The sequence below is a fragment of the Somniosus microcephalus genome, chromosome 5 (assembly GCF_052327205.1).
Source record: "Somniosus microcephalus isolate GS21.2 chromosome 5, FLI_Smic_1.0, whole genome shotgun sequence".
Classification (NCBI taxonomy): Eukaryota; Metazoa; Chordata; class Chondrichthyes; order Squaliformes; family Somniosidae; genus Somniosus; species Somniosus microcephalus.
The window spans coordinates 117,755,499-117,778,853 of record NC_140991.1 but is presented as its reverse complement, the minus strand read 5'-3'; the positions used below and the strand labels follow the sequence as shown (position 1 = coordinate 117,778,853).

Genomic DNA, 23,355 nt, shown 5'->3' with positions numbered 1-23,355 from the left:
AAGGGTATTCCTGGGAAACCTGTGACAAATAACAATATACAGCTCGGTGAGTAGATGTTTAATTCATCACTGTATGTACTTGCAAATGTACAAAGGGCATGGTACCATGAATGACCCTATGTATGCCTACAAATTGAAATGTAAAATGCTGGAAATGCATATCAGGGCTGGAAATGCAGATCAGGTCAATCAACATCTGAAAGAAATCAGTTCGGCTAATGTTTTGGTTATAACCCATTGTCAAAAATAATGATCAACTGATGATGATGAAGGGCCCAATCTGAAATATTAAAAATGTTTTTCCTTCAGATATTCACTGACCTGCTGTGCAATCCAGCATTTTCTATTTAGGTTTTAGATTTTCCAGCGGTCGTAGTTTTCCTTTATACAGTGCATTTTTTGTCCTTGACAGCCAATGAATTGATTTTTTTTTATTGCAGTGAAAAATAGTATACTAATTTTCAGAGTTGTATAATAAAATCAGTGCTATGTTGCCATGGAAACTGGCTGTAAATGAAAACAGCTCTGAAGTATTTTCTTACATATGCTTGCAAAGAAACATGCTGTAAATAAGAATCGATTATTATTTCCATTTTTCTACTAATCTGAATAGGTGGCACATGTTTGTATTTCTAACCATTCAGTAAGTGATGATTGCATTGAAGAATAGATCATTGATTAACAAATATTCTTTCCACAATTTAAAAAGAAAGTGAAATATTTAAAAGAAACTTATTTTTATTTGGGCATTTTCCATTGATTTTCTCTTTCAGATGTATTTAGACTTCAAGTGTCAATGAATCATGACAACTGAGAAATGTCAAAAACCTGTCCCAGTGCAGACACTGAATAAATTCATGAAAATGAAAGATTATTGTGCTCCTAACACTGCTAGACACCAAAAAGTACACTTTTTAAAAATCAAATGTAGCAAGAAGTAAGATAAAAAAGAAAACTATACATGAGCTAGGTAACATAGAGTTTCTTTTTGAAAAGTGTTGGGTGAATCGTACTTCTTATGCAACTCTCTGTACTATTTCTTTCATTTCCAGCTTTGATTTAACAGTGCTTTTAAATGGGACAGCCTGCTTCTGTGCCAATGAAACCAAACGATTCTGGACTTCAAGTAACAACAACTCTATTCTCAGCAACGATACTTTGCTGAATACCAGCCTGTCCAAAAGTGGCAACCTTACTGCAAGAGATAACCTCTCCTTAAGCACAGGATGTATAAGCAGGTAAGACAGTTCACATAAATAAGAGTTCCTGAGGTTTATTGTTCCTATCATTTGTGGTTCCATGTTATTGATGTCAGCAGTGTAGTCCATGCACAGAGCAGGACCACTTATAGCTGGTAATGTTTTACTTTCTTTTAAGATGGTATCATGGAAGGCATTCAGTGCTGCATTATCAGGGGCATGACAGAAATATTGGGGCTGACAGCTGTAATAAATGCAATGATGCTGGCGGTTGACTGGTAAATCAATAATGTTCGTTTTTTTCTGTCTTGTATTTTCTGTAATACTGAGCTCCCATTTATAAAAAATATTCTAATTTGTGTTGCACTGGAAGTAAAGGGGAAGGAAAGTGCAGCAATAAATGGCAGCCTTGCCAGCAATGCCCACATCCTCAAACCTTTTAAATGAGTATCCTCATTGTATAAAATAGGAATTCGTACACAAATTAATTATTTGTGCACTAGTTTTAAATATTAATCTACTATTTATCCTCTAGACACAGACTAAATGATGGAAGATTTTTACTAATGCTTTAATAAATTGGAATCAAGGAAATCTAAAATGAAAGATGTGGGGATGTATGTTTAAGTCTCATCCTGAAGGGTATATATCTGTAACATTAAATTGTTAAACTTTCAAGATGCTGAATGAACAGCTGTATATTTATGGAAAAACTCAGCAGGCCAGGCAGCATCCGTGGAGAGAGAAACAGAGTTAACGTTTCAGGTCGAAGACCTTTCGTCAGAAATGGCCAAAAGCAGGAAATGGAGCAGATTTAAAAGCAAGTTTAGGGGCTGGGAAATGGGGGCGGGGATGAAAGAACAAAAGGGAAGGTCTGTGATAGGATGGAAGGCAGGAGAAGTAAAGAGGCATTAAGAGATATTCAAGGCAAGACGAGATGGTAATGGGACAGGTTAAGAAACAAAGGATGGCTCTAGATGAAGTGTGAATTGCGCTGGCAGAATGAAAGACAGCTGCCATGTGTGAGGGAAGAAAAAAAAAGCAACAAACAAAAAGCGTGGATAAAAAATATAAATATGATAGGGGCCGAGGTTATAATCTGAAATTGTTGAACTCTATGTTGAGTCCAGAAGGCTGTAAAGTGCCTAATCTAAAGATGAGGTGCTGCTCCTCGAGCTTACGCTGAGCTTCCGTGGAACAATGCAAGAGGCCGAGGCTGGTGAGGTCTGAGTGGGACTGGAGCGGTGAATTCAAGTGACAGGCCACCGGGAGCTTGGGGTCCCCCTTACGGACTGAACAGAGGTGTTTCGCAAGCGGTCACCCAATCTGCATTTGGTCTCCCCAATGTAGAGGAGACCACATCATGAGCAGCGAATACAGTATACTAAATTGCAAGAAGTACAAGTAAATCGCTGTTTCACCTGGAAGGGGTGTTTGGGGCCCTGGACTGTGGGAAGGGTGGAGGGAAAAGGGCATGTATTGCATCTCCTGCCCTTGCACGGGAAGGTGCCGGGCGAAGGGGAAGGGGTGCTGGGGGTGATAGAGGAGTGGACTAGGGTGTCGCGGAGGGAGCGGTCCCTACGGAATGCCTGAAAGGGGAGGTGAGGGGAAGATGCGTTTGGTGGTGGGATCACGTTGGAGGTGGCAGAAATGGCGCAGGATGATCCGTTGAATGTGGAGGCTGGTGGGGTGAAAGGTGAGGACAAGGGGAACTCTATCGTGGTTCCGGGAGGGAGGGGCAGGGGGGAGGGCAGAAGTGCGGGAGATAGAACGGACACGGTCGAGGGCCGTGTCAGCCACTGTAAAGGGGAATCCTCGGTTGAGGAAAAAGGAAGACATGTCGGAAGCACTGGTATGGAAGGTGGCATCGTCAGAGCAGATGTGGCGGAGACGGAGAAACTGGGAGAATGGAATAGAGTCCTTACAGGAGGCGGGGTGGGAGGAAGTGTAGTCCAGGTAGCTGTGGGAGTCAGTGGGGTTGTAGTGAATGTTTGTCAATAACCTATCCCCAGAGATGGAGACGGAGAAGTCGAGGAAGGGAAGGGAAGAGTCAGAGATGGACCATATGAAGGTGAGGGAAGGGTGGAAATTGGAAGCAAAATGAATGAAATTGTCTAGTTCAGGGCGAGAGCAGGAAACAGCACCGATACAGTCATCAATGTACCAGGAAAGAGGTGAGGGAGGGGACCTGAGTAGGACTGGAACAAAGAGTGTTCCACATATCCCACGAAAAGGCAGGCATAGCTAGGACCCATGCGGGTACCCATAGCAACACCTTTGATTTGGAGGAAATGAGTGGAGTCAAAGGAGAAGTTGTTCAATGTGAGAACAAGTTCAGCCAGGCGGAGGAGGGTGGTGGTGGATGGGGACTGGTTGGGCCTCTGTTCAAGGAAGAAGCGGAGCGCCCTCAGGCCATCCTGGTGGGGGATGGAGGTGTAGAGGGATTGTACATCCGTAGTGAAAAGGAGGCGGTTGGGGCCAGGAAACTGGAACCTGTTAAAGTGGCGGAGGGGGTCGGAAGAGTCACGGGTGTAGGTGGGAAGAGACTGGACAAGGGGAGAAAAAATTGAGTCGAGATAGGAAGAGATAAGTTCCATGGGGCAAGAACAGGCTGAAACGATGGGTCTACCAGGGCAGTCCTGTTTGTGGATCTTGGGAAGGGGGTAGAAGCGAGCTGTGCGGGGTTGGGGACCTATGACGTTGGCAGCCATGGGGGGAAGATCTCCAGAGGAGATGAGGTCAGTGACAGTCTTTGAAACGGTGGCTTGAAGTTTGGTAGTGGGGTCATGGTCCAGGTGGAGGTAGGAGGAGGTGTCTGAGAGTTGGCTTTCAGCTTCCGCTAGGTAGAGGTCGGTTCGCCAAACAACAATAGCACCACCCTTGTCAGCACGTTTAATGACAATGTCGGGGTTGGATCTGAGAGAATGGAGTGCTGCAAGTTCAGAGGGAGGTAGGTTGGAGTGAGTGAGGGGAGCAGAGAAATGGAGACAGCTGATGTTACGGCGGCAGTTTGCAATGAAAAGATCGAGAGAGGGTAAGAGGTCGGAGGGAGGGGTCCAGGTAGAACGAGAATTCTGAAAGCGGGAGAAAGGGTCAGCCGTGTGGGGGAAGACTCCTGGCCAAAGAAGTAGGCACGGAGATGAAGGCGGCGGAAAAAGAGCTCAGCATCGTGCCGAGCTCGAAATTCATTGAGGTGGGGGCGTAAGGGGATGAAGCTCAGGCCTTTGCTGAGGACTGATCGTTCGGGGTCAGAGAGGGGAAGGTCAGAGGGCACCTTCCCGTGCAAGCACAGGAGATGCAACACATGCCCTTTTACCTTCCCCCTTCCCACAGTCCAGGGCCCCAAATACCCCTTCCAGGTGAAACAGCGATTTATTTGTACTTCTTGCAATTTAGTATACTGTATTCGCTGCTCACGATGTGGTCTCCTCTACAATGGGGAGACCAACTGCAGATTGGGTGACCGCTTTGCAGAACACCTCCGTTCAGTCCGGAAGGGGGACCCCGAGCTTCCGGTCGCTTGTCACCTTAATTCACCGCTCCATTCGCACTCAGACCTCACCGTCCTCGGCCTCTTGCATTGTTCCACGGAAGCTCCGCGTAAGCTCGAGGAACAGCACCTCACCTTTCGATTAGGCACTTTACAGCCCTCTGGACTCAACATAGAGTTCAACAATTTCAGATCATAACCTTGGCCCCTATCATATTTATATTTTTTATCCACACTTTTTGTTTGTTGCTTTTTTTTTCTTCCCTCCCACATGGCAGCTGTCTTTCATTCTGCCAGCGCAATTCACACTTCATCTAGAGCCATCTTTTGTTTCTTAACCTGTCCCATTACCATCTCCTCTTGCCTTGACTATCTCTTAATGCCTCTTTACTTCTCCTGCCTTCCATCCTATCTCAGACCTTCCCTTTTGTTCTTTCATCCCCTCCCCCATTTCCCAGCCCCTAAACTTGCTTTTAAATCTGCTCCATTTCCTGCTTTTTTCCAGTTCTGATGAAAGGTCTTTGACCTGAAACGTTAACTCTGTTTCTCTCTCCACGGATGCTGCCTGACCTGCTGAGTTTTTGCAGCGTTTTCTTTTGTTGTTTCAGATTTCCAGCATCTGCAGTATTTTGTATTGTGTAGCTGTATATTTATGTTTTATTTCATATTTACAACATTTGTGGCTTTTTTATTTATTCAAACTCAGCTTTTCCTTATGATGATTGAAATAAATTCTGACTTGTGGCAGAACACAATCTACAGTAACTGAGGCCGGAATTTTGCTGGCGCTCAGGGAGTGGGTTTGGAGGCGGGACATCCGGCAAAATTGCAAAGATTGACAGCGGGTCGGAAACCCGCTGACAACCCGCCTCCAATCAATCTTCCCAAGTGTTGGGTCCCCGATTTGCGCATGGACCCGACACCTAGCAGCGGGAAGAGGATTATAGCCACTTAACTGCTTGTTAACAGGTGGTTAACAGGCAGTTAACAGGCTTTTTCCAATTTTGACAGGTCTACTGCGGGCATCCCGACGTCCGGACACCACGACAGGTAAGTGTGGCGTGTTGTGAGTCTGCTGTAAAGTTTGTGCATTGATGACAGCTGCAGAAGTGGTGTAAAGGATTCAATGGTGCACTGGTGAGTTTCAGAGGTAAGAAAATGTTGGGAAATTAATTTTTAATGCATTTAGACTTTTCTGTAGGTAACAAGTTTTGAATTGTATGTATAGTCCCACCTCATTGGGAGAACCTCTCTCACCAGTGACAGATCACTTCTGTAACCTCACCTGCAGCTGCCATCTGTTCTAGCCTAAGGAGGGAGTCACTGGAGAGCCTGGGTGCAAGAGCTCACTTTTGTACAGTGATTGTCAGTGTTTGCAGCACCTCAATGCTGTCAAACACTGAAAAATCAACTGTCGTCACCTGACACTGGCTTCCTCTTAATTGGCCGGCAAGCCCGCAGGGTGGGCTTAACAAGAACAATTGACATAAAATTACATCTGTGGGCCGGATATAGTTGGGGGCAGGACTGGAACACGGAAGGCAGCTGACCCGCTCCCAACTTGTCTCGAAGCAGAAAATCGCGGCCTAAGAGTCCATATTTCAAATGTTAACCTATCCTTTTTCTTTACGGATGCTGACTGACCTACTGTGTCTTTCTGTTTTTATTTACAATCTTCAGCATTTACAGTATCTTTTGGTTTGTTCCTGTAGACAAGTTAAACTAGTCAAACCTGTGACCCTGTGGCAGTTCTTTCAGCATAGATGAAATTAAACTGTCAATTCAGTAGAGCTGCAGATACTATCAACACTCTCCATTCAAATCTTCAATTACATGCCAGTGAGACAATAGTCAGATTTTTTTTTTTTTATTCTGTTTTTGTGACTGTCCCAGTGAAAGGAATAATTTCTGCAGGACAAGTGACTCATGTGTTACATAAATTATTCTTATTGCCATTTATTTTATCCCTGTATACACTGCTTATTTTATATTCAGAGCGTCGGCGGGAAACTCGAGCAGCAGAGCGGGGCTATAAAAGGCCCCCAGAGACCAGGTAAGGCCTCAGAGCGTCGGCGGGAAACTCGAGCGGCAGAGCGGGGCTATAAAAGGCTCCCAGAGACCAGGTAAGGCCTCAGAGCGTCGGCGGGAAACTCGAGCGGCAGAGCGGGGCTATAAAAGGCCCCCAGAGACCAGGTAAGGCCTCAGAGCGTCGGCGGGAAACTCGAGCGTCAGAGCGGGGCTATAAAAGGCTCCCAGAGACCAGGTAAGGCCTCAGAGCGTCGGCGGGAAACTCGAGCGGCAGAGCGGGGCTATAAAAGGCCCCAGAGACCAGGTAAGGCCTCAGAGCGTCGGCGGGAAACTCGAGCGTCAGAGCGGGGCTATAAAAGGCCCCAGAGACCAGGTAAGGCCTCAGAGCGTCGGCGGGAAACTCGAGCGGCAGAGCGGGGCTATAAAAGGCCCCAGAGACCAGGTAAGGCCTCAGAGCGTCGGCGGGAAACTTGAGCAGCAGAGCGGGGCTATAAAAGGCCCCCAGAGACCAGGTAAGGCCTCAGAGCGTCGGCGGGAAACTCGAGCGGCAGAGCGGGGCTATAAAAGGCCCCAGAGACCAGGTAAGGCCTCAGAGCGTCGGCGGGAAACTCGAGCGTCAGAGCGGGGCTATAAAAGGCTCCCAGAGACCAGGTAAGGCCTCAGAGCGTCGGCGGGAAACTCGAGCGGCAGAGCGGGGCTATAAAAGGCTCCCAGAGACCAGGTAAGGCCTCAGAGCGTCGGCGGGAAACTCGAGCGGCAGAGCGGGGCTATAAAAGGCCCCCAGAGACCAGGTAAGGCCTCAGAGCGTCGGCGGGAAACTCGAGCGGCAGAGCGGGGCTATAAAAGGCCCCCAGAGACCAGGTAAGGCCTCAGAGCGTCGGCGGGAAACTCGAGCGGCAGAGCGGGGCTATAAAAGGCCCCAGAGACCAGGTAAGGCCTCAGAGCGTCGGCGGGAAACTGGAGCAGCAGAGCGGGGCTATAAAAGGCCCCCAGAGACCAGGTAAGGCCTCAGAGCGTCGGCGGGAAACTCGAGCGGCAGAGCGGGGCTATAAAAGGCCCCCAGAGACCAGGTAAGGCCTCAGAGCGTCGGCGGGAAACTCGAGCGTCAGAGCGGGGCTATAAAAGGCTCCCAGAGACCAGGTAAGGCCTCAGAGCGTCGGCGGGAAACTCGAGCGGCAGAGCGGGGCTATAAAAGGCCCCCAGAGACCAGGTAAGGCCTCAGAGCGTCGGCGGGAAACTCGAGCGTCAGAGCGGGGCTATAAAAGGCTCCCAGAGACCAGGTAAGGCCTCAGAGCGTCGGCGGGAAACTCGAGCGGCAGAGCGGGGCTATAAAAGGCTCCCAGAGACCAGGTAAGGCCTCAGAGCGTCGGCGGGAAACTCGAGCGGCAGAGCGGGGCTATAAAAGGCTCCCAGAGACCAGGTAAGGCCTCAGAGCGTCGGCGGGAAACTCGAGCGGCAGAGCGGGGCTATAAAAGGCTCCCAGAGACCAGGTAAGGCCTCAGAGCGTCGGCGGGAAACTCGAGCGGCAGAGCGGGGCTATAAAAGGCCCCCAGAGACCAGGTAAGGCCTCAGAGCGTCGGCGGGAAACTCGAGCGGCAGAGCGGGGCTATAAAAAGCCCCCAGAGACCAGGTAAGGCCTCAGAGCGTCGGCGGGAAACTCGAGCGGCAGAGCGGGGCTATAAAAGGCCCCCAGAGACCAGGTAAGGCCTCAGAGCGTCGGCGGGAAACTCGAGCGGCAGAGCGGGGCTATAAAAAGCCCCCAGAGACCAGGTAAGGCCTCAGAGCGTCGGCGGGAAACTCGAGCGGCAGAGCGGGGCTATAAAAGGCTCCCAGAGACCAGGTAAGGCCTCACAGCGTCGGCGGGAAACTCGAGCGGCAGAGCGGGGCTATAAAAGGCTCCAGAGACCCAGGTAGTTTTACCAGTCTCCAAACTCGGAACTCAGAGGGAAGGAGAGAGGTAAAAAATAATCGAAGTGTGACGTCACCAGAAAGCAGGTAAGTGATTGGTTGGTGAGTATTTCTCTCTTTTTAAAGTTAAACTCTGTGGTTTATAGTTTCTAAGGTGTGATATTCATCATCTAGAATCGGGGCAGAGGATATTTAAAAATAATATTAATAAATTTAATTAATTACATAGACTGGGAGATCAGGTGATGTGTTGCTGCTGCAATATGTGGGAGCTGGTGAACACCATTGATGCTCACGGTGATCACATTTGCAGTAAGTGCTGGCAGCTCAAGGAATTCCGGCTCCGTGTTGAAGAGCTGGAGTCCGAGCTTCAAACACTGAGACATATCAGGGAGGAGGAGAGTTACCTGGACTCTGTGTATCAGGAGGTAGTCACACCAATTAGATTAATTAATTCAGATGTAGTCCGTGGCCAGGGACAGGATGGTGTGACTAGAAGTGAGGCAGGTACGGGGATCCAGGAGGTAGTGTTGGAGGAGCCGCAGCCCTTGCTCTTGTCCAACAGGTTTGAGGCTCTTACTCCCTGTGAGGATGGGAACGGGGACTGCGGGGAGGATGAGCAACCTGGCCACAGCACCGTGGAGCGGGGGGCCATTCAAGTCGGGGGAGTTAAAAGAAATGTTGTAGTGGTAGGGGATAGTATCGTTAGGGGGATAGATAGGGTTCTTTGCAGCCGAGAGTGAGAGTCCCGAAGGCTGTGTTGCCTGCCCGGTGCCAGGGTTAAGGACATCTCCTCTGGGCTGGAGAGAAACTTGGAGTGGGAGGGGGAGGATCCAGTTGCCGTGGTCCATGTTCCAACGACATAGATGGGACAAGGAAAGAGGTTCTGCTGAGGGAGTTTGAGCTGCTAGGGGCCAAATTAAAAAGCAGAACCACAAGGGTAATAATCTCTGGATTACTACCTGAGCCATGTGCAAATTTGGCTAGGGTAAATAAAATTAGAGAGTTAAATGCGTGGCTCAAAGACTGGTGTGGGAGAAATGGGTTTTGCTTCTTGGGACACTGGCATCAGTACTGGGACAGGAGAGAGCTGTTCCGTTGGGATGGACTTCACTTGGCCAGTGCTGGGACTAGCATCCTGGCGAATCGAATAACTAGGGCTGTAGAGAGGGCTTTAAACTAATTAGTGAGGAGGAGGTTTTAAGAGAGCGAAAAATAAAAATGACAGCGGAGAAGGCAATAGAGCAAGGTAGCAGTGGGGGAATTAAAAACCAGAGCGTGTCAGGAAGGGACAGAATGTATATAATGATAAAGGTAAAGTAGTAAAAGGGGTAAAAGCAGGAATAAATTGTCAGAAAACATATTTGAAAGTTCTTTATCTGAATGCACGCAGCATTCGTAACAAAATAGACGAGTTGACGGTACAAATAAATACACATGGGTATGATCTGGTGGCCATTACGGAAACATGGCTGCAAGATGATCATGACTGGGAACTAAACATACAAGGGTATTTGACAATTAGGAAGGACAGACAGGAAGGAAAGGGAGGTGGGGTTGCTATGTTAATCAAGGATGAAATCACTGCAATAGTCAGAAATGATATTGGGTCAAAGGATCAGGATAGTGAAACAGTTTGGGTGGAGATAAGGAATAATAAGGGGAAAAAGTCACTAGTGGGCGTAGTCTATAGGCCTCCTAACAGTTGCAACTCTGTTGGTCGGAGAACAAATCAGGAAATAGTTGGGGCTTGTAATAAGGGAACAGCTATAATCATGGGGGATTTTAACTTTCGTATTGACTGGACTAATCAAATTGGGCATGGCAGCATTGAGGAAGAGTTCATAGAGTGTATTAGGGACGGGTTCCTTGAGCAGTATGTAACTGAACCAACCAGGGGGCAGGCAATCTTAGATCTGGTCCTGTGTAATGAGACAGGATTAATTAAAAATGTCCTAGTAAAGGATCCCCTTGGAATGAGTGACCATAATATGGTTGAATTCCAAATTCAGTTTGAGGGTGAGAGAATTGGCTCTCAAACCAGCATACTGAGCTTAAATAAAGGAGACTATGAAGGTATGAGAGTAGAATTGACTAAAGTGGACTGGGAAAACAGATTAAAGTGTAAGACGGTGCAAGAGCAGTGGTCTACATTCAAGGAGATATTTTACATCTTTCAAGATAAATATGAGGAAAAAGGGGAGTAAAAGAAAAGACAGCCATCTGTGGCTAAGTAAAGTAATAAAGGATAGTATCCGACTGAAAACAAGGACATATAAAGTAACCAAATCTAGTGGGAGGATAGAAGATTGGGAAGCATTTAAAAGCCAGCAAACAATAACTAAAAGATTAATTAAGAAAGGGAAGATAGATTATGAAAGTAAACTAGCAAAAAAAATAAAAACAGATAGCAAGAGTTTCTACAGCGATATAAAAAGAAAAAGGGTGGCTAAAGTGAACGCTGGTCCCTTAGAGGATTAGACCGGGAAACTAGTGGTGGGGAACATGGAGATGGCAAAGACGCTGAACAAATATTTTGTATCAGTCTTTACAGTAGAGGACACTAAAAATATCCCAACACTGGACAAACAGGGGGCAATTGGGGGGGGGGAGGAGCTAAACACGATTAAAATCACTAAGGAGATGGTACTCGGTAAAATAATGGGACTTAAGGCGGATAAATCCCCCGGACCTGATGGCCTACATCCTAGGGTCTTGAGAGAAGTGGTGGTAGGGATTGTGGATGCATTGGTGATTATTTTCCAAAACTCCCTGGACTCAGGGAAGGTCCCGGCAGATTGGAAAACTGCTAATGTAACACCCTTATTTAAGACGGGAAGTAGACAAAAAGCTGGAAACTATAGACCAGTTAGCCTAACATCTGTGGTTGGCAAAATGTTGGAGTCCATTATTAAGGAAACAGTAACAGAGCATTTGAATAAACATAATTTAATAGGACAGAGTCAGCATGGTTTTATGAAGGGGAAGTCATGTTTGACAAATTTGCTCGAATTCTTTGAGGACGTAACATACAGGGTGGATAAAGGGGAACCAGTGGATGTAGTGTATTTGGACTTCCAAAAGGCATTTGACAAGGTTCCACACAAAAGCTTACTGATCAAGATAAAAAATCACGGGATTGGGGTAATATACTGGCATGGGTGGAAGATTGGCTATCTAACAGAAAACAGAGAGTTGGGATAAATGGTTCATTCTCGGGCTGGCAATCAGTAACTAGTGGTGTTCCGCAGGGGTCACTGCTGGGACCCCAACTCTTTACAATCTATATTAACGATTTGGAGGAAGGGACCGAGTGCAACATATCCAAGTTTGCCGACGATACAAAGATGGGAGGGAAAGCAGTGAGTGAGGAGGACATAAAAAACCTGCAAAGGGACATAGACAGGCTAAGTGAGTGGGCAGAGATTTGGCAGATGGAATATAATATTGGAAAGTGTGAGGTTATGCACTTTGGCAGAAAAAATCGAAGAGCAAGTTATTATCTAAATGGAGAGAAACTGCAAAGTGCTACAGTACAAAGGGATCTGGGGGTCCTGGTGCATGAAACACAAAAAGTTAGTATGCAGGTGCAGCAGGTGATCAGGAAGGCAATGGAATCTTGGCTTTTATTGCAAGGGGGATGGAGTATAAAAACAGGGAAGTCTTGCTGTAGTTATACAGGGTATTGGTGAGGACCCACCTGGAATACTGCGTAGCAGTTTTGGTTTCCATCTTAAGAAAGGACATACTTGCTCTCGAGTCAGTACAAAGAAGGTTCACTCGGTTAATCCCGGGGATGAGGGGATGGACATATGAGGAGAGGTTGAGTAGATTGGGACTTTACTCATTGGAGTTCAGAAGAATGAGAGGCGATCTTATTGAAACATATAAGATTGTGAAGGGGTTGGATTGGGTGGATGCGGGGAGGATGTTCCCGATGATGGGTGAAACTAGAACTAGGGGGCATAGTCTTAGAATAAGGGGCTGCTCTTTCAAAACTGAGATGAGGAGGAACTACTTCACTCAGAAGGTGGTAGGTCCATGGAATATGCTGCCCCAAAAAGCTGTAGAAGCTACATCATTACATAAATTTAAAACAGAAATAGACAGTTTCCTAGAATTAAAGGGAATTAAGGGTTACGGGGAGCGGGCAGGAATTTGGACATGAGTCTAGGTTTGGATCGGTCATGGCCCTGTGGGTAGCGGAGCGGGCCCAGGGGCCGTGTAGCCTGATCCTGCTCCTTTTTCATGTGTCTAATTCTGTTAGATTCAGGAGATGGTTCTGTGATAGTGGATTGGCGGTTAGGATCAGATCAGCCATGATCTTATTGAATGGCGGAGCAGGCTCGAGGGGCCGATTGGCCTGCTCCTGCTCCTATTTCTTATGTTCTTATGAGACACCAAATGACAACACTACTCTATCTCATAAGAGACCCACCGAGGTGTGCATCTTTGCGCTGGTGTGGGTGAACTTATGTCTGGTGACGCTGCTCTCTCAGAGGCTGGAGGCTCCTCTGAGGAGTGCTCCTGGTCTTCCTCCTGGATAGAGGGGTGGGGGGGGGAAGTCTCTTGATGGATCTGTGGAAGAGTAAAAACATCAGTTAGATATGATATGCCGATTGCAGTCACATCCTATTATGCACATGATAAGCATTCAGTTTCTCTTGATATGAGACCCCATATGAGTCACTCATGAATGCCATTTAGATGTATGGAAAATAATTCTGTCACCAGGTTGTTCTAATGAGCACCTCTCTCCATCCCCCACTTCCGGCTGGTCCACCACTCCAGTTAATTCCAATGCGGCCTCCTCTGCATTGGTTAAAATTGCCATAGATTGAGGGCCTCTTCCCGTTCTCTCCCTCTCCCTCTTATTGTCAGCTTTATTTTCCTGCAATGAGGGAAAGAAGTGAAGTTTGAGTGAGAGTGATGGGATGAGCGTAAAGAATGGATGGGATAGATGTTTAGAGGGAGACGATGATGGAGCGGGGTGCCAATACCAAGTTGTTTCCTTTTGTGTTGTTAGTTGGTGTCATTGCATTAGGATGAGGGTCAGTGTGAGCAGTGCATAGTAAGATGGGGATGTGATATTGTAGATAGAGAGGAAGGGAAGCATTTTTTCACATAAAGGTAGTGCAAATCTGGAATTCTCTCCCCCAAAGGCTGGGGATGCTGGGTCAATTGACATTTTCAAGATCGACAGATTTTTATTAGGTAAAGCTATCAAGGAATATAGATCAAAAGCAGGTAAATGGAGTTGATCTGCAGATCAGCCATGATCTAATTGAATGTGGCTGAGTGTCCTCCTCCTGTGCTTATGTTCCTATGTCCATTTTTGTTTGATTACGCCTCTGTGAATCTTTCTACGTTAATATATAAATGCAAGTTGTTGTTGTATCCAGCCTAATTCATGACCCTTCTGCTGCACTCTTGCAGGACTTGCGGTGGGAGTGCACCAGATGCACCATGGTCTTTGGCATCCCTAGATTTATTGTTGTGATTCCAGTCACTTATCTGTTACTATGAAGGTGGGATAATAAAAAAATGATTGCAGTGGGGAACAGTTGAAATCTTGCTTTTAGTAAACAATGCCTCGGGCGTGACCAGAGCCAGCCTTTGATTAATTCCCTCAGTCTTCAGGGGACTATCAGTGTAGTAACTATGTTAGTGCATTACTGTCTTTGGTCCATATGTAACTAAGAATGAAAGAGTGACATTTGCTACAGTGTGCATGAAATCCAAGTACCCAGAAAATAAAATCTAAACTGACTCCATCCCCCTACCTAATCACTGTCTCAGGCTGAAATAGATTGTTTGCAATTTTGGTAGCCTGTTTGATCTCAAGCTCAGCTTATGACCCATATGCTCTGTATTACAAAGACTGCCTGCCACAACCTCTGTAACATTACCTGTCTCTATCTCTAGCTCAGCCCATCTGCTGCCGAAACCCTCCGACATGCTTTCATCATATCCAGGCTTAATTACTTCAATGCTCACCTTGCTTGGCTCCCGCCCTCCACCCTCCTTAAACTGCAGTTCATCGAATACCTTTTACTATTCATTTCCTAGCCTGTGTCATCTCATCTAAACAAAATAAAATAAATGGCACCAAAAAGAAATTAAGAACCAAAAAACAGCAATCTTATTTGCAAAGTTAACAAAAGCAGATCGTGGGGGCGGGGTGGTTGGGGTAGGGTATATTTTTCACCTCAGTGGGAGTGGAAAACTGGCAGGAGCAGATTGGCTGCTCATTGTACAACCCCACCTGATTTTCTTTTCCATTAACTTCAGGCTGTGAAAAAATATCCCATTCAGGTGCTTTAGTGAAAATAAAAGTAGCGATTTCATTTAATTTCCAGATAGAGTTTCCCCATTTAAGGAAAGCAGGTAGTAGAACATAGGAACAGGAGTAGGTCATTCAGCCCCTCGAGCCTGTTGTGCGATTCAATGAGATCAAGAATCATGATTGATCTGTATCTTAACTCCATCCACCTGCCTTGGCTCCATATCCTTTTATACAGCTGTCTGGCAAAACTTAATCAATCTCAGATTTAAAACTATTAATTGAGCTAGCATCTATTGCTTTTTGTGGGAGAGAGTTTCACACTTCTACCACCGTTTGTGTGAAGAGGTGTTTCCTAACTTCTCTCCTGATAGCCTGGCTCTGATTTTAAGGTTATGTCCCCTTGTCCTAGACTCCCCCACCATCGGAAAAAGTTTCTCTATCTACCCTATCAATTCCTTTCCAAATCCTAAAAACCTTAATCAAATCACCCCTTAAACTTCTATATTCCAGGGAATACAAGCCTAGTTTATGTCATCTCTCTTCATAATCTAACCCTCGGAGTCCTGGTAACATTCTGGTGAATCTGCGCTGCACTCCTTCCAAGATCAACATATCCTTCCAAGGTGCGATGGCCAGAACTGTACACAGCACTCCAGATGTGATGTAGCCAGGGATTTGTATAGCTTTAGCAAAACGTCCTCCCCTTTATATTCCAGCCCTCTAGTTATAAAGGCTAACATTCCATTAGCCTTCTTGATTATTTTTTGTACCTTGCAGGCTCCCTGGAAGCTCTGAAACACAGATTTGGTTGCAGGCTTTGGTGTTCTGTTTTGTAATTCCATACTTCAGTGTTCTATGCACCAACTTTTTCCTGTTTAAAAATAGATTTGCCCTGTTCCAATCTGTTGAACTGAATTTCATAAATTACAGTGATAGCAGCATCATTTTAATTATATACCAGCCTTCTTAATATAATTTTGTAATACTTTAAAATATTAAAAGACCATTACAGAATTGGCAAATGTGAAAGATGATTCTTTTAATTAATCAAACCCTGTAATGACTTGCTACTTGATCTAATTGTGCTTATTTGTATATGTTTAATTATAAATGTTCTTTGTGCTATGTAACTTATATTTATTCTTCTCTTTTTATTTAACCCAATATAGGAGTTCTTCACCCCCCAGCTAAAAGAAAAGGTTGGTATTTTCAGTGTAGAAATATCTTATCAAGTCGGTCCAAAGTTCAGCTTCTGGCCTGGGCTGAATTAACCGACCTCAGTTAATCGAGTACAGGGCTGTTACAATTGATCTCATTGTCCCAAGGTTCATGATAGTATCCATTAATCCCTGATGAAAATGCATATGTGGATATATATGCTGGATTAGGATCGAACTGAACTAAACTGCAACATTTTAACCTGCTTTTGTCTCAGTGTCTTTTTTAAATGTATGTGAATACACTTGAGTTAAAAACAACATTTAAGTATAACTCGTTTCCAGATCTTTTCTGTGCAAAACGTGCTTTTCCACCCTTTCTCCATTATCCTTTATATCCTTACATCTATATATGTATCTATCTCTCTTTTAAACATCTCAATTGGTTTTGCATCTAAAACCATCTGCGGCACTGCATTGCACATTCTTTTCAGCACTTTGGGGTGCAATTATATTAGAATGATTTTCGGTTCTGAAATGGACACGCAAGGAACATGCATCCCAACGGGGAGGCCTGAGGTTGGCCCAAAATTGGGCCTCATTAACTTTATTAGAGTGAGCTGGCAGCATAGGTCGCACCTCCACAGGCAGCTCAGCTATTTTAGAAAGATGAATATTGAGCCACTTGCCCCACGGGCAGCGGCCTGAAAGTAATTACTGAGACGGAGGGTGTAATGGCAACTGGGGGGAGGAGCCCACTGCTTAGGCCGCAGTGACCACTAAAGAATCCAGAGCACTCTGTGATGCCCAATTTCCTATAGGGGGCCTAAAATAGGAGTTAGGCTCCTCATTTACACATGTAAGGGATCTAACACACCTGTTCTAGGCAGATACCAGGGATGCCTGAAAAATGGCCTGATGCAATATCGGGTCAGACATCTTTTAGGTGTCCTTTGGGCACGGGTCATTGGTCCCCAATATTGCCCCTCATTGCGTCCGTTTTATTCCTGTAGAACAGGTGCAATGAGGTCCAATTTCTACCCCTTGTTGTCAGTTCCCTGTTAACTGAGAGAAACTCATTCTAGCCTGGAGGTTGTATAAGTTGCACATCTATGGTCTATGGAAGAAATATTTTTGATATTGTTGGGGATAAACACCCTACATTTGTCAATCTTTGGAGATTGTACTACTGTATACCTAGTTAATCAGTTCTTCTGTTTCTTGTAATTCAAAAGTGATGATTTCCTCCTCTGCACTGTTTTCTTTTGTCTCATTTATCTCCCAGGATAACTTACAGCTTCCATGGATAAATAGTTACCCAAGAGAGAACAGTTATAACTGCTTTAGAACTTATTTATATCCTTAGTATGTTTTTGACTGATTTGCCAGATTTTGACTTAGTTTTATAAAATCTGAAATGTCATGTATTTTGTCAGAGGAAAAAATAAAATTTCTGTTTTATCATATCTGGAGGAAGGATAGAATCCTACTAGATTTACAGAGTTTTGGAAAATTGAACCTGGAGAGCTATGGAAAAGATTTAAATATGCCAAGACAACAATGTTTTATCAATATGTGCTGAGACTGGATATCTTGGTAATGGTATTCCACAAGAGTATTTCCAATCCCTTTTTCATTAGTTGAACTGTGATTTTTCACAGGGTTATCTTCCAGAAATATCATTCCAAAAAAAAATCTCTTGCCCTTCTTTTTATTCAGGTGAAGCTCATCCTCCCTCTAAAAGAAAAGGTTGGTAATTTCTCATTTTAATGTAGCACACTGCCAGAGTTTTCTTTTATAAATGGAAAGGCAAGCTAAACGTTGCCAATTTGAAAAGAAAAGACACGTGCGTATATTTTCTGAATCTCTCCTTCCTGAGTTCATTGACCCATTGGATTCTGGCTTCAGTGACATTAGATTTGGCATTCCGTCCTGTTTCTTAATGGTTTAAAACTTTGAAAATTGTATATTTGTTGCATTAAACCATGTTTAACATATACAGGTACACTAGCCCTGTTTAACATATACAGGTAGACTATCCCTCATCCGAAAGCCTTGGGACCAGCTGAGTTTCGGTTTTTGGAATTTTTCAGATTTCAGAAGGTATTATTATAAGACTGGGAAATTTGTATTCAATATAAATTTTTAAAGTTCAGGCTACCTCTTGCGACTGTTCCGTGTCTCATTCCCCTTCCTGCTTCTCTGGAAAGCCGGATATCGGCTGACTCCTACTAAGCTGGCCCGCAAATCAGGTCGGGGGTCGGGTGGGGGGGAGAAAAGAATATCGGACGGGCCGCGGTTCGGGTCGGGTCGGGGAGAAATGAATATCGGACGGGTCGGGGGGTGGGGGAGAAAAGAATATCGGACGGGCCGCGGTTCGGGTCGGGTCGGGGGGGGGGGAGAAAAGAATATTGGACGGGCCGCTGCAGCTATCCGACGGGCCGCTGTATTGTTGGGTTCACTCTCCCGGTACCTCCTTCACACTGCCCGGCTCGGCCTGCAATCTCCTACCCAGGAGGGAACTCTGTGACCCCCTGCCCTGCTCAGCGTAAGTCGTGTGCCACTCTGGTCATGTCGTGCGCACGACTTACGCTGAACGAAAAAACTTTCGGTTTTTAGAGGTTTTCGGTTTTCGGAAGTTCGGATAAAGGATAGTCTACCTGTATCATATTCAGCTCTCTGAATACAGCCCATGTTTCTACAGTATCAGTTCAGATACAATGTTATTTTGCTTGTCTTCCAAATTTACAGTGTTTGCACTGTTTTCAGATTTAAAATGACTCCAAAGTTTACCCAACATCTGCAGTGGTCAATTTGCCGTTGAACAGTTAAAGGGATTTCACATTTGGTTAAGTCTGTTATTCAGTGGAGTTTTGATCATTTTCAATGAAACAATTGAAATAAATAAGTGCTATAATTGATGCTGATTTAGCTCAGTTTGGGCAAACAGAACATTTTGAACCTTGTCTGTTTGTCTGTGGAGTGGCTGCTATTTAGTTGGCTATTGATCAATTTCAATGAATTAATAATCTCTACAATTGATGATACAATTTAGTGTCATTAGATTGAACAAAGCTTTACTTGAATTTGCTATTTTGTATTATTTGTACAAGTACTGCAAGTGATTTTTTAACTGAGCTTCATGTTCAACTCTTCCTTTGATGCAAGACTATGGGATACATTTCAACTTACCACCTAGGTGTAAAACTGACCTTGCGGATTGGCTGCACATTATAGAAACCGCACGATTTTCATTTCCATTGATTTCAACAGAACTGGAATTTGAGCAGGTTCGATAACAGGCAGCGGATCTTCAATGTCAGTTTTACACCCGGGTGTCAAGTTGAAAATCGCGTTTTGATCAATGTGAGGTGGAAAGAATAAAGGTTCAGTCCACTTGACAGTGTCAAAGGTGAACTCAGCTCAGTGTACTGTTGAAGACCTGTGCACCAGAGCTCGCTGCTCCCCTAGCCAAGTTGTATCAGTTCATCTGTGACACTGACACCTGCCTGACAATGTGGAAGATTGCCCAGATATGTTCTATTGACAATAAAGTATGATTAAACTAACCCATTCAATTACTGCTCTATAAGCCCCTTGCCAATCATCAGTAAAATGAGGGAAAGAGTTATCAATAGTGCTATCAAGGGACATCTACTCACCTGCTCACCAATGCTCAGCTTGGGTTCTGCCAGAAACACTCGGCTCCAGACCTCAGCACAGCTTTGACCCAGACATGGATGCAAGCTGAATGCTAGAAGAGATGTGAGAATAGCTGTCCTTTGACATCAAGGCACCATTTGACAGAGTATGGCACCAAGTAGCCTGAGCAAAACTGAGGTCAAAAGCAGTCAAAGGGAATTGATTTCATCCAGTGGTTAAAATCATATTGTAGTTGTCAAGAGGCCAATCATCACAGCCCCAGGACAGCACTGCAGAAGTTCCTCAGGGAAGCATCCTTACCCGACCATCTTCCGATGTTTCATCTATGACCTTCCCTCTGTGATTAGGTCAGCAGTGGAACTGTTCACTGATGATTCCACAGTGTTCAGCTCCATTTACAACTTCTCCAATAACAACGCAGCCCATGCCAGCTTACAGCAGGACCTGGATAACATCCAAGCATGGGTTGACAAGTGGCAGCTAAGATTCATGCCACATAAGTGCCAGGCAATGACCATCTTGAAGAGAAAGCCCATCCACCCACTCGACCTTTAATGGCACCACTATCATTGAGTCCCCCATCATCAACATTTTGGGTGTCACCAATGACCAGAAGCTTAACAAGCTCAACCATATAAATGCTGTAGTTACAAGAGCAGAATAGAGAATGAGTACTCCTCTTACCTCCTGCACCCTGTCAGAGGTGTGATGGGATACTCACCATGCATCCGGATGGGTGCAATCGCAATGATACTCAAGAAACCCAACACTATCTGGGACAGAGCAGTTAGGTTGATCAGCGCCCTTGGCACTGGACTCAATATCCACCTTTCCACCACCAGTGCACTGTGGCTGCAGTATGTATGATTAATAGGATGCACTGCAGCAACTCACCAAAGTTACCTCCCTCCCTTGCAACCTCTACGATTGAGAAGGACAAGATCAGCATGCCGTTGGAACACTATCACCTCTAAGTTCTCCATCAAATCACACAGCATCCTGATTTGGACATATATAGCCATTCCTTCTTCGTCACTGGGTCAATATCCTGAAATTCCCAATCTAACAATATTATGGGAGCACCAGCACATAAGGACTCTAGTGGTTCAAGGGTAGCTAGGGATGGACAATAAATGTGGCCTTGCCAATACAAAAACAAAATATTACGGATGCTGGAAATCTGCTAGTTTTGCCATTATCTCAACAACAAATAATTTAAAAAATCTAAGCTTCAGTGGTAGTAGCTCTTTTGATACCTGAATTGGCAAGTGCACTGCATCAAATACATCTGAGCCATTGAGAGGAGGAAGATCCCAGACTTAATGCCTGGCCTGTATGCAATTATATAGGGCCCTGGTGAGACCACACCTGGAGTATTGTGTACAGTTTTGGTCTCCTTACCTAAGGAAGGGTATACTTGTCATAGAGGGAGTGCAACAAATGTTCACCAGACTCATTCCTGGGATGGGGGATTGTCCTATGAGGACAGATTGATTAGACTAGGCCTATATTCTCTGGAGTTTAGAAGAATGAGAGGTGATCTCATTGAAACATACAAACTTCTTACAGGGCTTGACAGGGTAGATGCAGGGAGGATGTTTCCCCTGGCTGGGGAGTCTAGAACCAGGGGTCACAGTCTCAGAATAAGGGGTCGGCCATTTAGGACTGAGATGAGGAGACATTTCTTCACTCGGGGGCGGGGGGGGGTGAATCTTTTGAATTCTCTACCCCAGAGGGCTGTGGAGTCTCAGTCATTGAGTATATTGAAGACAGAGATCGATAGATTTTTGGATATTAAGGGAATCAAGGGATCTGGGGATAGTGCAGGAAAGTGGAATTGAGTTAGAAGATCAACCATGATCTTACTGAATGGCGAAGCAGACTCGAGGGGCCAAATGGTCTACACCTGCTCCTATTTCTTATGTTCTTATGAAAGAGGGATGGGTGGACGTGCAAGGTATGTTGGTGTGAGTAAGGATGTGCAGGAGTAGGGTTGGGAAGGCTGAGTGATGGGGATGTGTTGAGAGGAACAGCAGGATGAAGTTGAGTGTGGCTTTGTACTCACCTTTCCTGATCTAATGAGATAATTGAAACATTTGCGGCACTGCATCCAGGTCCTCCTGACCACATCTCTGCTTGTGACCTCCTCTGCAATCTCCAACCAGGCTGTCTTGGTCTCCCGGGGAGGTCTCTTCTGCCCATTGGAAGGGAAGAGGACCTCCTGGCATGCTCTGACTCTCTCCACAAGCATATGGAGGGAGTCATCGAAGAACCTGGGTGCAGCCCTCTGCCCCTGTGCAGTCATTTACAAAGTGTTTGCAGCACTCCAATGCTGTAGTGCACTGACTGCATACTCCTCGATGAACCTTCAAATACAATGTGGCCATGGCTCCTTTAAGTATCCTGGCTGAAAACGCATCATCAATGAGTCATCAGATCTGCACCATTTAATTGGGCCAGGTAACATGCAGGGTGGGTTTAATATGCTCCATTGACACAAAGTCATTTTCTGGAGTGGGATGGAAGCAGCAATGGGATCGCAACCTGCCATGGCGAATGACTGCACTTGACCTGCCCAGGTAAGGAAAATTCCGACCATGGTTTACTGAAACACAAGTTATCAATGCATGCAGCCACACAGAAATCAAACTTCACCATACACACAATTAGGCTGCTTTCAGTAGGATCTACTCTGCATATAGTTGAACAACACAACTTGTATCAACCAAAGGCTTATATTTCCTGCACAGCAAAAATAGAAAGCTTCTTCAATTTTGAGACAGCATAGTACATGGCCTTTGTAACTTAACATATCTTATTCCATAAAAGTAAAAATAATAACACAATCTTTCATACAAAATACTGCAAATTACTTAAGTGAAAGGGCCCTGAAGTTCAGTGGGCTAGCAGAACACTCCTGGCGTAAGTCAACCAGAATTTCAGTGGAGGCGTCAGGAAATTGGGCAAGACCTGGAAATGCTGGGTCCCAGCCCAAGCTGTAAGTTGGTGTTGGGGCTTATTTGGGACGGGACCTCCATCCACCCAAACCATGGCTCCTGGCATCAGAGGGGGCAGGAGTGAAGGGCTGGAATGACTATCCTTGGAATGTCCTCGTTTCCATCCTCTCCAGTGTCTAATGACTTGGATGCTGGTGTAGCAACAGGGGGTTAGTTACTGGGGTTATTGTCTCTGGCCAGTCAGAAGTATCTGAGCTGCTCCAGAGCCCCGTGCAGTTTCGAATCGCTCCCCTTTTCTGGTTCTGACTGCCGGACTTATTTCAGTAGCGATGTAGACAAAATGAGACTCGTGGTTGGGTGCAACGAAGACCAGTATTTGTTGAAAATAAGAATAAATTGAAAATAATGATGAATACAGCACTCTTTTACTTAATACAGCACACCTTTGCTTAATACAGCACACCTTTGCTTAATACAGCACACCTTTGCTTAATACAGCTCACCTTTGCTTAATACAGCTCACCTTTGCTTAATACAGCACACCTTTGCTTAATACAGCACACCTTTGCTTAATACAGCACACCTTTGCTTAATACAGCACACCTTTGCTTAATACAGCACACTTTTGCTTAATTCAGCACACCTTTGCTTAATACAGCACACTTTT

General features: G+C 45.3%; 1 protein-coding gene across 1 annotated transcript in view; it reads left to right on the top strand.

Annotated features, from left to right (window-relative positions):
* pkd1l1 (polycystin 1 like 1, transient receptor potential channel interacting) overlaps positions 1-23,355 on the top strand; it is a 412,439-nt gene that overhangs the window by 71,268 nt on the left and 317,816 nt on the right. The window contains exons 3-4 of the mRNA XM_085989354.1: positions 1,053-1,238; positions 20,079-20,238. Coding sequence (XP_085845480.1) covers positions 1,053-1,238; positions 20,079-20,238 — 346 coding nt within the window. The remainder of the gene's footprint in view (positions 1-1,052; positions 1,239-20,078; positions 20,239-23,355) is intronic.